The following is a 14,885-nucleotide window of genomic DNA, read 5'->3' on the forward strand; positions in this document are numbered from 1 at the left end:
TGGTATCAAAAGCTGCACTAAGATCCAAAAGGACTAATGTAGCACATTCACTTTTATCCATCATTCCCAGGAAGCCATTAATTACATACCAAATGGTAGTTTCAGTAGAAAATCCTGGTCTATATGCAGATTGACAGTCAGGCGAGACATGGACTTTCTCTAAGTGTTCCATCAACTTTTCAATAACTTAGACAAAAAAAGCAAATTGGATGCTGGTCTATATACGCTTAGATCTTGATATCAAGTTTCCTTTTCCTAAAGTAATTCATTCCTCACTGACACAGGTTTGGCTATTCACCATGAATTTTTATTTTTAATTGGTAATGTTCCCATGATTTCTGGAGAGTTTTGTCACTTTATTTCTCTTTACTTTCAGATGTAACCATATTTTCTGACAGATTTTGGTGTGTATGAAATAATCTGGCAGTATTTTTTTCTTGGTAACAATCATCTTTTGATATCCTCACGCTAGGAAAAAATAATTATTTTAATTCAAAATGCATTTCTGGCATTGAAGCAAACTGCATAAAAGAAAAATGTTTTTTATCAACTGTATTGAGGATTTTTTTAATTGCTAACCTGTAACTGGCTTTGACTAACAACAGGTTTGGGTATTAGGCCACAACTTGTCATGCAGCACACACACACAAACTTCTAATTCTCTCTCTCTCTCTCTCTCTCTCTCTCTCTCTCTCTCTCTCTCTCTCTCTCTCTCTCTCTCTCTCTCTCTCTCTCTCTCTCTCACACAAAAAATCTGACCTGAAACAATGACTGTAAACCTCAAGTGAGAATACAACACACACTTCTGCCATTAACATCATATCAATCTCATAAATTTTCATAAATAATTTAGTGTCCACCAGTTTTATAGGAATCCTATGTAAGAACTGGATCTGTGCAATGAAATTATTGAAGGATATGGTGAAATGAATGGCCATCTCTATTTGAGGTACTATATACATATGAAGGCTTTTTAAACACAAAGTCCAACTGTGATAGTTCTTCTCTGCATCTTGTAGGTTCATTCACCCATTGTCGCATTGTATTCACCATCATGGTATGCATAAGTTCTTCACTCCATGACCCAACATTTTCTTTCACTTCCATCTTCTCCCAGTTAATTCCTTTAGTGTTGAAGTCACCTACTAAGAACACTTTGTTACTTTTCCTTATCATTTCCTCTATGCTATTTCTTGTTTCTAGTTGCATAGTTTTATATCTGTTGATCTCCCATGCATTAAGTTTGCACATGATTTGCTTGTCTACTTTATTCAGACACTTAAAAAATTAGCATGTAGTGATGTCACATACCCTAAAGTACCATGCTAACCTTTACATAACTTTTCTTATTGTCATTGTTATTGATTATTATTATTATTATTATTATTATTATTATCATTATTATTATTATTATTATTATCATTATTATTATTTTTTATATAGAAATTAATGTTATATTTATTGTTATTCTCTTGCTCACACACACACACACACACACACACACACACACACACACACACACACACACACACACAAATTAGCAGACACATGCACTGAGTCACACTGCACACACCCTCCTCAAAATACACTTGAATACACACACACACACACACACAAAGAAATCAACAAACATATTTAGTTATGCTACACACCCCCTTGTTAGGTATACACACACACACACACACACACACACACACACACACACACACACAATTATGTATACAAATATGGATGGTTTGGTTTCAAGCCTATTGGAACTTAGACTATTTAAAGAACAATAAACCCAATGTGGTAGGTTTAATAGAAACTAAACTAAAAGAGGAAATAAATGGGATTTGCAAAGGAGGAGACAGAATAGGAAAGGGAGGAGGAGTGATGATATTGGTAAAAGAGGATATTGTTGTTGAGGAAGTGGAATATGGTGATGGAATGGTGGAAACTTTGAGTATTGTGATTAAGATCAAAGGAAGTGAAAAAAGGAAAGTTATCATGACTTATGTATCACCAAAAACTAATGCATGGGAGACCAGTAGATATAAAACTATGCAACTAAAAACAAGAAATAGCATAGAGGAAATGATAAGGAAAAGTGACAAAGTGTTCTTAGTAGGTGACTTCAACACTAAAGGAATTAACTGGGAGGAGATAGAAGTGATAGAAAATGTTGGGTTGTGGAGAGAACTTAGGCACACACACACACACACACACACACACACACACACACACACACACACACACACACACACACACACACACACACACACACACACACACACACACACACACACACACACACACACACACACACACACACACACACACACACCTTACCAATTTGAAAAAGAAAAGAGGAGAAAAAAAAAGAGGTCAAGGGAGAAGAGGAAGGAAACAAAAGACAAGAGCAAGTGTAGATAGCCCTAATTAGATACAATGTTGTGTGTGTGAGTGTGTATTTCCCCAGTTTTGACATACAGGAAAAGAACAGTGCTTGTACTGACACATATTTATATCCAGTAATGTCCTGTTTGGCTTTCAAGTGTTTAATATTCCTAATGTGGACTACTTTGTATCCAAGGTGTTCAATCCAAGTTTCAGCGTTGCTATGAGAAAAATTGTATTCATTGATATCTTTCATATGAACAGTCATTTGAATTTCTTGCTGTATCTTGTATCTCTTTAATCACAAAAAAAAAAAAATATATATATATATATATATATATATATATATATATATATATATATATATATATATATATATATATATATATATATATATATATATATATATATATATATATATATATAAAATCTGTCATCTTGGAATTTCTTTGATGCCTTGGATATTATATGATTTCCCCTTTTCATGTATTTATTTATTTATTTATTTTATTTATTTTACGTATTTATTTATTTGTTTATTTATTTATTTTTTGCTAATCTTTCTTCACTATCTTGGTTGCTGCTCTTCATATTCTGTTTATGTTCCTTATGGTCTCTCTCAGTATGATGACCATATGATTGTTGAATATTCCAGTTTTGGATGGATCATGGAAATTGTTTCATCTAACTGAATGTCGTTCTTATCATTTTCCTTGGCTTATGTCTTTCCTCTGAACCTGTTTTTAAGTGTGTCTGATGATAAGTTATCTTGAAACATTATTCCTAATTCTTTTCACATTCTTAATCTGTGGATTTGTTAATTTCTTATCAGGTAATTTCCTGTCTGTGTCATGCTACTCTTGCCAAATTCTGTCTGCACTTTTTGACATTATTATTATTTTTATTATTATTGTTATTATTGTTCAGACATTTAGACAACTTGGAGGGGGAGGTAGGAGGAAAACACAGGTGTATGGAGTTGAGTTTATTCCTGACCAGTTTTGCCTACAGCTTCTTCAGCTGAAGAAGCTGTAGGAAACTGGTCGGGAGTAAACTCAACTCCATACACCTGTGTTTTTCTCCTACCTCCCGTATATATATATATATATATATATATATATATATATATATATATATATATATATATATATATATATATATATATATATATATATATATATATATATATATATATTCATCTAATCTTTTCTTGATATTTATGATATTTAATAATCCCTTGTTAAAACCACTTATAAGTTTGAAGACATGAATCAGGCCACTTCACACATTCCATGATTCTAAAGAGAGCAAATTGAGTGGTCTGGATTTGTTACTCTATAATTAAGCTGTCTTACCAATCTGAAAACCTCAGTCATGTTGTCTTACCCTTCATCTCTTGGTAAAATTCATACTCAGATCATTGATTTTCATTCAACATACTTTTTGCATTTCAGTGAAATTATATAAGAGAGAGAGAGAGAGAGAGAGAGAGAGAGAGAGAGAGAGAGAGAGAGAGAGAGAGAGAGAGAGAGAGAGAGAGAGAGAGAGAGAGAGAGAGAGAGAGAGAGAGAGAGAGAGAGACAATAAACACTTACTCCATTTCATTGGCTTTTTCAGAGAAGACTCTCAAAATGAACTCTCCTTCTTCATTAGGCTCAAAGGTGGATGGCACAATGCAGTAAGTGCCAGGGGGCAGCTTGAAGCGACAAGACACCTCCCTCATGTTGATGAAGGATGGGGAACGAGCCACTGAGGCAGAATACTTGAAGAAGTTCAGATCTAAAGGCCGAGGAACACCATCTGGGTCTCGTAACTGTAGAGTGAAAATGTGAATATATGCAAGTTTAGCTAGTTACTGATGCCTGCTATTTATCACTCCTTCAAAGGCGTCGGCATGTTGGAAGAATCTCGACTTTGTTGTCTTTGCACATTGCAGTCCTCTCTCTCTATGATATTCTAATGATATGGCCTTCCATTTCACAGGAAGATATTTTTCACACCAGCAGCATTTAAGGCTATGTCTGACTATCATCATATTGCCATGTATAACAAATCATAATGATGTGGTCATGAGGAAAGAAATTATGAAAATAATGAGGTGAGTGCTAAGCATTTTAAATATGAATACAAAGCAGAGGGATATGACAAAAAGACAAGGTTTGATCCACAGGAAGAAGAAGAAGAAGAAGAAGAGAGAGAGAGAGAGAGAGAGAGAGAGAGAGAGAGAGAGAGAGAGAGAGAGAGAGAGAGAGAGAGAGAGAGAGAGAGAGAGAGAGAGAGAGAGAGAGAGAGAGAGAATGAAGTTATACATTACACATGTGAATTTCTTCCACAACTACAGAAGTCTTGACTTACATAATAAATTGCAAAGCCAATAGTAAGGCACTCTAAGCCAAGCTTCCTCTGTGAACGGTGATTCTTCTGCATCAGTGCCACAATCACTGTACACTTGTTGTCATCATCATCATCAACCTCAGTCAAAGTGATTCTGTACTGAGGATTGTGCCAGAATGTATCTGTTGACAAACAAGTCACACAAGTAAATCCAAAAGTTTAATCATGCAAGAGGTTCCTTGACATAAGCACTAACAGGTCTCAGATATGTAGATACATAGTGGGTGAAGTTGTGGTAAGATCTATGGGACAACAAGAAACTAACATTCTCAGATATGTACACTATCAAGTATTTCTTCAGTGAAAATGGGCATAATAACTAATAAAACAACACAAACCAATGGCCGTTAGACTCACCAAGGAAATTCCTACATCCGCCAGATGAGGAGCCCCTGATCCAGGCTCCCTCAAACACACTCATCTCCCACTTGTGCTGCACGGAGCCGATGATGTCCTCGTCCTCCAGGGAGTCTGGGTTGAGGTTGGTCATCTCCAGCATGGTGAAGTTGGTCAAGAAGTCCTGAGTAAGTTATGAATTAGAAACAATATGGGAATCTTTCTCTCTTTTTCTTTCTCTTGCCATCTTACATAGTAAAACACACTATCTATCTGTTTGTGTGTAGGTGTGTCTGCTTTTCACAGAAAAACCATTGAACTGACTGTGATGAAATTTGGACTGATACTGGATCCAGGGAGTGACATAGGTTATGTCTTAACTACTTTCAACCCAAAACTGTTAGGTTATTCAATTTTATCTTCACGACACCAGGTCATTCTGCTAGTATGAATAAAATCCTTGGGAAAACCTTTATTAACAGCACAGCCTAAACTTTTCTGCATGGTCAAGAAAGGTACTGAAGAAATATTTCTATCACATGAAAATATGCTTGTTGAAACTCTTAATCAGTACATATCAATTCTGTTTGCCTAATTTAAAAAATCCTTCTTACTTTTTCCTTCAACTTATTCTTCACCTTACACTACAAATACATTTTGAATCTATGTTGTCAATTTAAAAGCATTATTAATTTCTAATGGAACAAGTGTTCACATTTACATAATATGATAAAAATATGTATGTAGTTTCGTGAAGACATCAAACAAATACTGTACAATAAAGAAGGTTCTAAATACTGTAACAATAAAAAAATTATTAGTTTCCAAGAGGCAGAGTATTACCACTAACCTTAAAAGACATCCAAAACTCCCCATCATGTTTAAAGGTGAGACCCATCTCTTCTTTCTCCTCAGGAGGAATGAACTGCCATTCTTGACTCTTGTCACTCCAGGGGCCAACCCACTCTGCTTCATTACCCCAAGGGTTACGGATGCGCACCAGAGGGATCTTGCCTGACACCCTTGGAGTCTGGATGTCACAATACTTGATGCGAGTGATGGAGTAAGCATGACCACGCACCAGACCATTGTCACAGCGTGCCTCCACCACATTGGGGTCAGGCTGTAGGAGAAAAAGGGGAAAATATATTTTATTGAGAGATATTTGAGGACACGTATTTATATAACTGCAGTATAATTATGTATGTGTGTGTGTGTGTGTGTGTGTGTGTGTGTGTGTGTGTGTGTGTGTGTGTGTGTGTGTGTGTGTGTGTGTGTGTGTGTGTGTATTCAAAAGTGTACATGCAAATAGCCTTTCACACAAATGCACACTCACACACACACACACACACACACACACACAAATTCTCTCTCTCTCTCTCTCTCTCTCTCTCTCTCTCTCTCTCTCTCTCTCTCTCTCTCTCTCTCTTATAATGTCAACAAAAGTTCCTATAATGTGCTTATTATTATTATTATTTTTTATTATTATTATTTATCCATTTATTTATTTATTTATTTATCTATTTACTTATTCATTATTTTTCTAGGTAATGTAAAAATTTATTATGAATTGTACAGTTAATCATGAGAGAGAGAGAGAGAGAGAGAGAGAGAGAGAGAGAGAGAGAGAGAGAGAGAGAGAGAGAGAGAGAGAGAGAGAGAGAGAGAGAGAGAGAGAGAGAGAGAGAGAGAGAGAGAGAGAGTTTGTGTGTATGTATGTACGTATGTATGTTAGATATTATATTATTGTTATTACTAGGATCTTCCAGACCCACCTCAGGATAGAAGGATTAAATATTCACCCACAATAACACCTTGCAGACCCCCCAAGCTCCCAGGACCCCTTGGAAGACCCCCAGACACCCACAGGACCCCCACACACTCCCAGGGGCTTACCTCAGGGGAGAACGGGTCATGTTGATTGTGTTTTTCTGCAGTGACGACAGAGTGGTTGTTGACTTGGGTGTGGTGGGCAGGCTGGCTGGTACGCTTTTCCTGTAAGATATAGGGGCTGTTAGTAGTAGTAGTAGTAGTAGTAGTAGTAGTAGTAGTAGTAGTAGTAGTAGTAGTAGTAGTAGTAGTAGTAGTAGTAGTGTGTCTAGAAGTGTTTGAGGATATTTTGGTGTGTTTTGAAGGAGTTTGTATGTTGTAATGTGTTTTTAATGTGTTGTTGTGTGTTTGCAGGTGTGTTGGGGTGTTTAAGGGGTTGTTCCAGAGTGTTTTTTTTAATTATGAATTACCGGTGGACACTGTTCATTAGTTTGTTAGCTTTGTGTGATAGGTAAAGTCACTCTTGGTGAGTTTCTGTGGTTTTCAGGTGAATGTCAAAGGTGAAGGTATAAAAATATGTATATTTAGATATATGTACAGAGTTGTGGAGAAAGGGTGTGGCGTGTATGGGGCAACGGATGTCCTCTGTGTGGTGCAGCGCTACACCCTGGCAAGACACTGGTCCTAGCCTCATTGCCACCTGGTGGAAAGGAACAGTCTTGTGGAGCATTGTATTACACCCCAGGTTAGGCATAGCACAGCTGGCCACATACCTACACAGCAAGGCCCCACAGCATACATTAGTTCACCACAGCCCCTTCATAATGAGACTGTCCAATAGTTAATGCAAAAAATTGATAAGTAAAAGAAATCCTTCATATGTATATCATGTACATTTTGCTTACCCCCTGCCCCTTTAAAATAAGACTGTTCCCTTCAAAATAAATAGATGAAATAACTAAATAAGCCTTAACAATTCCTCTTACTCACTTCAGAGGTGAGCCAGCAATTCCCCGAGGAGTTCCGACCGGAGCCACACGTGTCCTCTTCTCTTTCTCTTGTTGATACCTCCTCCTCCTCCTCCTCCTCCTCCTCCTCCTCCTCCTCCTCCTCCTCCTCCTCCTCCTCCTCCTGCTGGTGGTGTTGCTGGTGGAAGAACATAGTGGAGGCAGGGGAGGGGGAAGGGGAGTAGAGGGTGGTGTACACATACCCAGGGTAACTGAACATCCCTGTGGGGGGGTTGGTGGGGGTTGTTGCTCCCCCCTGGTTGGCCACCACGACCCTCCCTGGGATGGCTGCCACTTGGTTGTAAGCTATGGGGGGTGGGGGGAGAGGGAGGTTAAATTAGGTCATCATTATTATTTTTGAATCAGTAATAATAATGATACTACTACTATTACTACTACTACTACTACTACTACTACTACTACTACTACTACTACTACTACTGTTATTGCTGTTATCAACCCATCTATTTATTTTTTCATTCAATAATCTACAAATTGTTATCCTACTACTACTACTAATACTACTACTACTACTTACCATATTGCTGTGGGGAAGGCTGTGTGTATATAACTGCAGTGCTGGGAGCTGTGAAGGTGTAGTGGGTGTAGCCTGGGTACAACTTCAATGCAGTGAAGGGGGCGGCGACCCTGGAGGGGGAGGGGGAGAGTAGCTCCCATCCTTGTCTCCTGTGTACTGCTGAGAGAGAGAGAGAGAGGGTGAAAGAGTGAGAATTTGGAGTGATTTTGAGTGTAGAGAGAGAGAGAGAGAGAGAGAGAGAGAGAGAGAGAGAGAGAGAGAGAGAGAGAGAGAGAGAGAGAGAGAGAGAGAGAGAGAGAGAGAGAGAGAGAGAGAGAGAGAGAGAATCATTATCTGTACATTTGTGTCACGTGTATATTTTAGCTATATAAAGTGATGAGGTCTGTGTTTGAGTGTGTGTGTGTGTGTGTGTGTGTGTGTGTGTGTGTGTGTGTGTGTGTGTGTGTGTGTGTGTGTGTGTGTGTGTGTGTGTGTGTGTGTGTGTGTGAACCTTTTTACTCACTGACACAATCCCCTCCAGAGACATTTTTCCTTCATTCAAATAAGCCGTAGTAATTTCATTTCACTAAGCTAAAATAAAAATAGTAGAACATGAACTAATCTCCAGCATCCATCCCTTCTTTGAACTATAAGTGGTATGTGTCCTTTGAAAATACCATTAACTTTTATCTTTTTATTCAGCTTGGGCAGCTACAACAGCCAGATTTGTACACCAACTCTCTCCTTCTCTCATCTCTTTCTCTCTCAGCATTCGTCTCCCCACTTACCTCATCTCTTCCTCCTCTCATCCTTCTCTCTCTCATCATTCTGACCTTCATTTATTTTTGTCTATGCATGTTTTCTCATTTTTGCATACACTAACTCATTCTCTGTATGTGTATGTTGGTTAAGTTTGGTTAAGTGTTAAATAAAGAATGGTATTTTATATTAATTTCAATCTATTTATCCACTTATTATCTGTATTTTTAAGATACATGTAGCATTTGAACTGTAAACCTTTCTAACTGTCTATCTCCTGCACACTCAGCTTGTCAACACCCCTGTGCCTGCAAACGGGTCACTGAACATTAAATAAACTTGTCCGAGTCCCCTACATACACACAAGTGGCTGGCCAGACAATGCATCAACTCAAACAATGGATAAACAGTGGGAATGTGCTGGTCTGAGCCCCCAAAACACACTAGTGCCTGGCCAGACACTGCATAGGCACAGATGGGGGGCTGGTTTGGCCTGACAGCACCCTCCAGTGTTCATGTAAACTCAGACTACCATTTGTAATTCTATTTTGGGGAGCCACACCTCAGAGAGTCTTCTTTTATTGCAGTTTTGTCTCCCACGGCTGGCTGGTGCCCCTCCTACATAACAAAATAAATAGATAATGTTTTTTTTTATCAGTTAGAGGACTTTTCATCTCTACCTGTTGAAATAAGATTATCTCGGAAAGTTTAAAAATGGATGCACTACTACTACTACTACTACTACTACTACTACTACTACTACTACTACTACTTACCCTGAACAATACCTCATCCTCAGCATCAGAGGACGGCCCCTCCCCCTCCTCACTGACTAACTGTTGTTGTTGTTGCAGTTGTTGTTGTAATAGAATCAACCTCTTCCTCTCCCTCTCTCTCTGACGTGCCTCCCTCCTGGCTTCCCTCTCTCTCTCCTCCTCCTCTCCTTCCTCTCCCTCCTCTCTTGCTTCTCTCTCTCTCTTGCTGCTGTTGCAATCTCTGGGTCCACAATGTCCTCGTTGATTCTTGGGATTTGCTGCAAAAGGAGAGAGAGAGAGAGAGAGTCAGTGGAAGTGAGAGAGAGGATGAGAGAGAAGGGTAAAAGTATTATTGTAAGTTTGTGGGATCTGTGAGAGAGAGAGAGAGAGAGAGAGAGAGAGAGAGAGAGAGAGAGAGAGAGAGAGAGAGAGAGAGAGAGAGAGAGAGAGAGAGAGAGAGAGAGAGAGAGAGAGAGAGAGAGAGAGAGAGAGAGAGAAATATGTAATAATAAGAAGAAGAAGAAGAAGAAGAAGAAGAAGAAGAAGAAGAAGAAGAAGAAGAAGAAGAAGAAGAAGAAGAAGAAGAAGAAGAAGAAGAAGAAGAAGAAGAAGAAGAAGAAGAAGAAGAAGAAGAAGAAGAAGAAATGATGAGATAATAAGAGAAATAATGAGAAAGACAAAATATGTAATAATAATAATAATAATAATAATAATAATAATAACAATAATAATAATAATAATAATAATATCTAAAACATTCTCTCTCTCTCTCTCTCTCTCTCTCTCTCTCTCTCTCTCTCTCTCTCTCTCTCTCTCTCTCTCTCTCTCTTTTTCTCCTAGTGGTAATTTAAAAGATTTCTTAAAGGAATTGGAGAATATTAGTGTTTATATCTGGTCATAAGTGAACTACATTCAACATTCAATGAATATTGAATTGATCCATGTGGTCAACTGGCTGGAATCCAATAAATTATCTCTTAACATAAACAAAACTCACTATATGTTGCTCACACACACAGTAAAAGTCCGAACCTACCAGTGTCCTACATTTAGGGACCTTAAACTCCTAGAAACTGGAGACATTACTGTATTCCAGACCTTGCCGTTTGTATACAAAGCTCTTAATACAAACATAACAGACACAGGCTCATGATATTCAGTTAAGACAGACAGGTAACTTAAGATACCCTTCTGCTGAACCTCCCGTGCCCAACAGAGTGTCGTCTCACGAGGAACCAAGCACTGGACCCAGCTCTCGTAATTATTCGTTGTATTTATTATTTTTCCCATTGTAATCAGCTCTACTATTATAAACATATAATTGTAATTTGTAGTAATTATTATTATTATTATTATTTGCTTGTGTTATTGGTATCATTATTTCTTGCAAGTATCTATAATTTGATTGGGTTAAAGTTATGAATTACTTACTATATAATTATGTACTGTTTTTTTTTTTTTCATGATAGCTGAATAAAACACTGGTCTTAATAAACCTTAGTGTAAAACATTCATTGGTCCACAAAGGCCTTGTGGTCCACAGACTGGCCATCACATATCAGAATGTCTATATACCAGTCTGTCTGTATATATTAACACCAATATATATCATTTAATCAATCAATCACTCTGTAAGGAAAATATACACAAATAAATACAATAACAGCAGATATATATATATATACTCTCTCTCTCTCTCTCTCTCTCTCTCTCTCTCTCTCTCTCTCTCTCTCTCTCTCTCTCTCTCTCTCTCTCTCTCTCTCTCTCTCTCTCACCTGCTGGAGGAGGGAGATCAGCCAAGCCACAGGTAACCCAGGTGTGTGTGGCCCACCTCCACCTCCCTGGAACAACCTGAGGGGGAGGAGGTGGTCAGTAGTAGTAGTAGTAGTAGTAGTAGTAGTAGTAGTAGTAGTAGTAGTAGTAGTAGTAGTAGTAGTAGTAGTAGTAAGATTGATTTTCTATCTCTGTCTCTCCTTTCTGTATGTAAAAACTTTCTCTCTCTCTCTCTCTCTCTCTCTCTCTCTCTCTCTCTCTCTCTCTCTCTCTCTCTCTCTCTCTCTCTCTCACCTGTATGACATTCCCTGCCTGCACTGTCATGGGGGAGTGGGGCTGTGGGGTTGAAGCATATTGGGGCAACACCTGAATAACCCTTGTTGTGGCGGTGGTGGCAGTGGTGGTGGTGGTGGTGGCAGTGTCAGTCCCCTCAGCTGCATCATAAGGGTACTGGAACTGTTGGAAGGAGGGGGTTAGTTTGGGGGTTGATAATTGACCTGTGAAAGAATTACTTGTGTGTAATTAGTGACAGTTATATAAGTAATGTGTGTGTGTGTGTGTGTGTGTGTGTGTGTGTGTGTGTGTGTGTGTGTGTGTGTGTGTGTGTGTGTGTGTGTGTGTGTGTGTGTGTGTGTGTGTGTGTGTGTGAGCTCTCCCCTGCCTCTCCTGCTGTGGCTGTGTTGAGTGCCACAGTGCTGCAGTGCCACAGGCAGTGACAACCAGCCTGCCTGCCTCTTCTTACCTGCTGTGGTTGTGGAGGGTAGGGCCAGCTGTACACCTGCTGTGGCTGTTGCTGCTGCTGCTGCTGCTTTAGGGGGAGCAGGGGGCGCAGCGAAGGGCAGCTCTGAGTCGCTGATGGTGGAGTCAGCGTCTGTCTTGAGGGGGCACTGTCCCCTGCGCTGCCCCTCCTGTACCGCGCCTCCCCCTGCTCTGCCTTGGGGCTGTGGTGTTGGGACGCCTTCCACTCCCAGGCTGCCCCGCCACAGCCCCGCCGCTCGTAGGGGTACACCTCACCCCATGGGGAAGGGGAGCGGCGGGGGGACCTCAGCCCCGGGCACCGGCGCGGGGAGTGGCGTGGGGAGCGGCTCAGGGGGTGAGCGGCCCCGCCCCGGGGAGGCACGGTGGCCTGGGGGTGGTGAGCGGCGCCCCGGGGAGCGGGTAGCACAGCGTGGGGAGCGCTGGGGGCTCCAGCGGTCATGGGGCGGGGGGAGTGTAGTGGTGGTGGTGCTGGTGTTGGTAGCATGGACTGCGCCACCCCATGGGGCTGGCGCGGCGCCCCCCACCGGGGCTCCACGGGGGGCTGCGGGAGAAGGGAGGACTGATGCAGCTGCGGTACTGCCCCACGGGGCTGTGGTACTGGTGGTGGTCTGTGGGTGGGGAGCCCTCGGGAGTGTGGCGGCCGCCACGCCCTGAGTAGCCATCTGGCGGTGAAGCAGGGAAGAGGCCACCATCGGGGGGGGCGCTCTGGGGTGTGTGGGCCGTGGTGGTAGGGGCGGGCTGGGCTGCGGGAGGGGGAGCGGCGCAGGGGGCTGGGGCTGTGAAGGAGAGGTGGGGCTGTTGGTAGCGGCGGGGCAGAGGAGAGCGGCACTCCCTGGCCCCCTTGGCCTGACGGGGCGGGGGTCATGGCCAGCTTGCCGCCCCGCCTGCTGCGCCGCGCCTCGGGGCTGCCGCCGCCGGCCTTCCTGCGGTGCTGGGGGGGACCAGCTGCGGGAGCGAAAATCATGGGTGCGGCGAGGCGACCGCAGCTTCGGGGAGACTCGGCCCCGCCCCCCAGGAGGACTGGCTCCCCACGGTGGTGAACAGCCGTGCATGGGGGAGGCAGCACGGTGGGGGGAGCGGCCGCGCCCCGGGGACTTAGCCTTGGGAGGAGAGCGTGCCCGGGGTGGCGGGGACCGGTTCTTGTAGGGGCTGCGGGCACGCACGGGGGAGCGGCCCCGGGGAGGTGTCCTGCCCCTGGTGGGGAGCGGGTCCTGGCCTGGGGACGGCGGGGGCGGGGTGAGCGGTCCTTGGCAGGGCTAGGGCGGGGCGGGGGACTTGTGGCGTGTGACAGGGGACCTGGCACGGGGCAGGTGGCGGGGGGGAGCGGGAGCGTGACCTGTGAGGGGCGCGCATCCCTCTGGACAGGGGAGGCTGGGGGCGGTGTCTGCTGGGGGCGGGGCAGGCAGTCCCGGGGCAGGTGCTCCTGGTGTGGGGGCGGGGGACGGAGGCTGTGGTAGGGGACTGGTGTGGCTGATGGTGGGTGGGGCGGGGCTCGGGGGCCGGGGGGTGCAGGACGGGGGGCTCGTCGTCGCCACTGTCGTGTCCCCCGGGGGGGCACCCCACGCCTCTTCTTCCTCCTCCTCCTCCTCCTCCTCCTCCTGTGGCAGGAAGCCCCTTCAGGTCAGGGCAGGGCAGCCGCAGCGCACCCTTTGCCCCAAGCCCTGAAGGGTGATTGGGCCGGGGCCGGGCGGGGCGCAGACCTCCTCCTCCCCCACAGGGAGGGGCAGGGAGAGGTTTGGTGGGGATCCAGTGTGTCAGGGCAGGGTGGGGTGGAGGTGGCTCAGGTCCTCCCAGCACACACACTACTGCAATATATAAAATAAATCAGACAGGGCTTAACAACAACAACAACAACAACAACAACAACAACAACAACAACAATTAATAATAATAATAATAAAAAACAATGCTAGGTTAGGTTGCGGGTTCCCAGTCAACAGTTGGCATCAATAATGAGACAATAATTAAACAATTGCAATAATTACTGTTTAAATAAGATAATACAAAAATAATAAGAGATGCAATTATTTTTTTTTATGTAATCTGAACAAAATAATACAAAAATAATAGTATTTCTATGTTAATTTAAGCACAGAAACAAATAAATCAATTAAAAAACAGTACAAAAAACAATAAGATATACAATTATTTTCATGTAATCTTAGCATGAAAATACACGAATAAATAAAATAAAAAAAAATAGCAAGATATACAATTATTGGTGTATGATAAGCACAATAATCACTGTTCTGGAAAACAAGATTATTTGAGGCAGTGAATAATGTCACTGGCTCTTCTTGTGCTGTGCATCTGGTGATATCACTGCATGCTGCTCACAGGGGACTAGTTGTCGGCAGTGTCTGAGTGCTGCCTGCTGTTGAAGCTGTGGTAGGACGCTGTGTCTGGTGATGAGCATTGAAAACTTCCTGGTGTTGA

The 14,885-nt window shown here is 42.5% G+C and overlaps 2 protein-coding genes and 1 long non-coding RNA gene across 3 annotated transcripts in view; all 3 read right to left on the bottom strand.

Moving 5' to 3' along the window:
• LOC135099024 (calpain-A-like) overlaps positions 1-7,977 on the bottom strand; it is a gene marked incomplete at its 5' end in the record, with an annotated part of 35,917 nt that extends 27,940 nt beyond the window's left edge. The window contains 6 exons of the mRNA XM_064001455.1: positions 3,975-4,192; positions 4,735-4,895; positions 5,131-5,293; positions 5,960-6,232; positions 7,006-7,104; positions 7,870-7,977. Coding sequence (XP_063857525.1) covers positions 3,975-4,192; positions 4,735-4,895; positions 5,131-5,293; positions 5,960-6,232; positions 7,006-7,104; positions 7,870-7,977 — 1,022 coding nt within the window. The remainder of the gene's footprint in view (positions 1-3,974; positions 4,193-4,734; positions 4,896-5,130; positions 5,294-5,959; positions 6,233-7,005; positions 7,105-7,869) is intronic.
• Positions 7,978-8,020: 43 nt separating this feature from the next.
• Positions 8,021-12,550, bottom strand: LOC135099018 (uncharacterized). The gene is made up of 6 exons (XR_010267571.1): positions 12,433-12,550; positions 11,985-12,146; positions 11,693-11,768; positions 9,939-10,195; positions 8,425-8,583; positions 8,021-8,192 (listed from the first exon to the last, which is right to left on the bottom strand). It is a non-coding gene; the product is annotated as an uncharacterized LOC135099018 (long non-coding RNA).
• Positions 12,551-12,700: 150 nt separating this feature from the next.
• LOC135099025 (proline-rich protein HaeIII subfamily 1-like) lies at positions 12,701-13,802 on the bottom strand. The gene is made up of 2 exons (XM_064001456.1): positions 13,746-13,802; positions 12,701-13,705 (listed from the first exon to the last, which is right to left on the bottom strand). The coding sequence occupies exons 1-2, from the start codon at positions 13,800-13,802 to the stop codon at positions 12,701-12,703; spliced, it is 1,062 nt and encodes a 353-aa protein (XP_063857526.1).
• Positions 13,803-14,885: the final 1,083 nt, after the last annotated feature.

The sequence above is a fragment of the Scylla paramamosain genome, unplaced genomic scaffold (genome assembly GCF_035594125.1).
Source record: "Scylla paramamosain isolate STU-SP2022 unplaced genomic scaffold, ASM3559412v1 Contig98, whole genome shotgun sequence".
NCBI classification, from domain to species: Eukaryota; Metazoa; Arthropoda; class Malacostraca; order Decapoda; family Portunidae; genus Scylla; species Scylla paramamosain.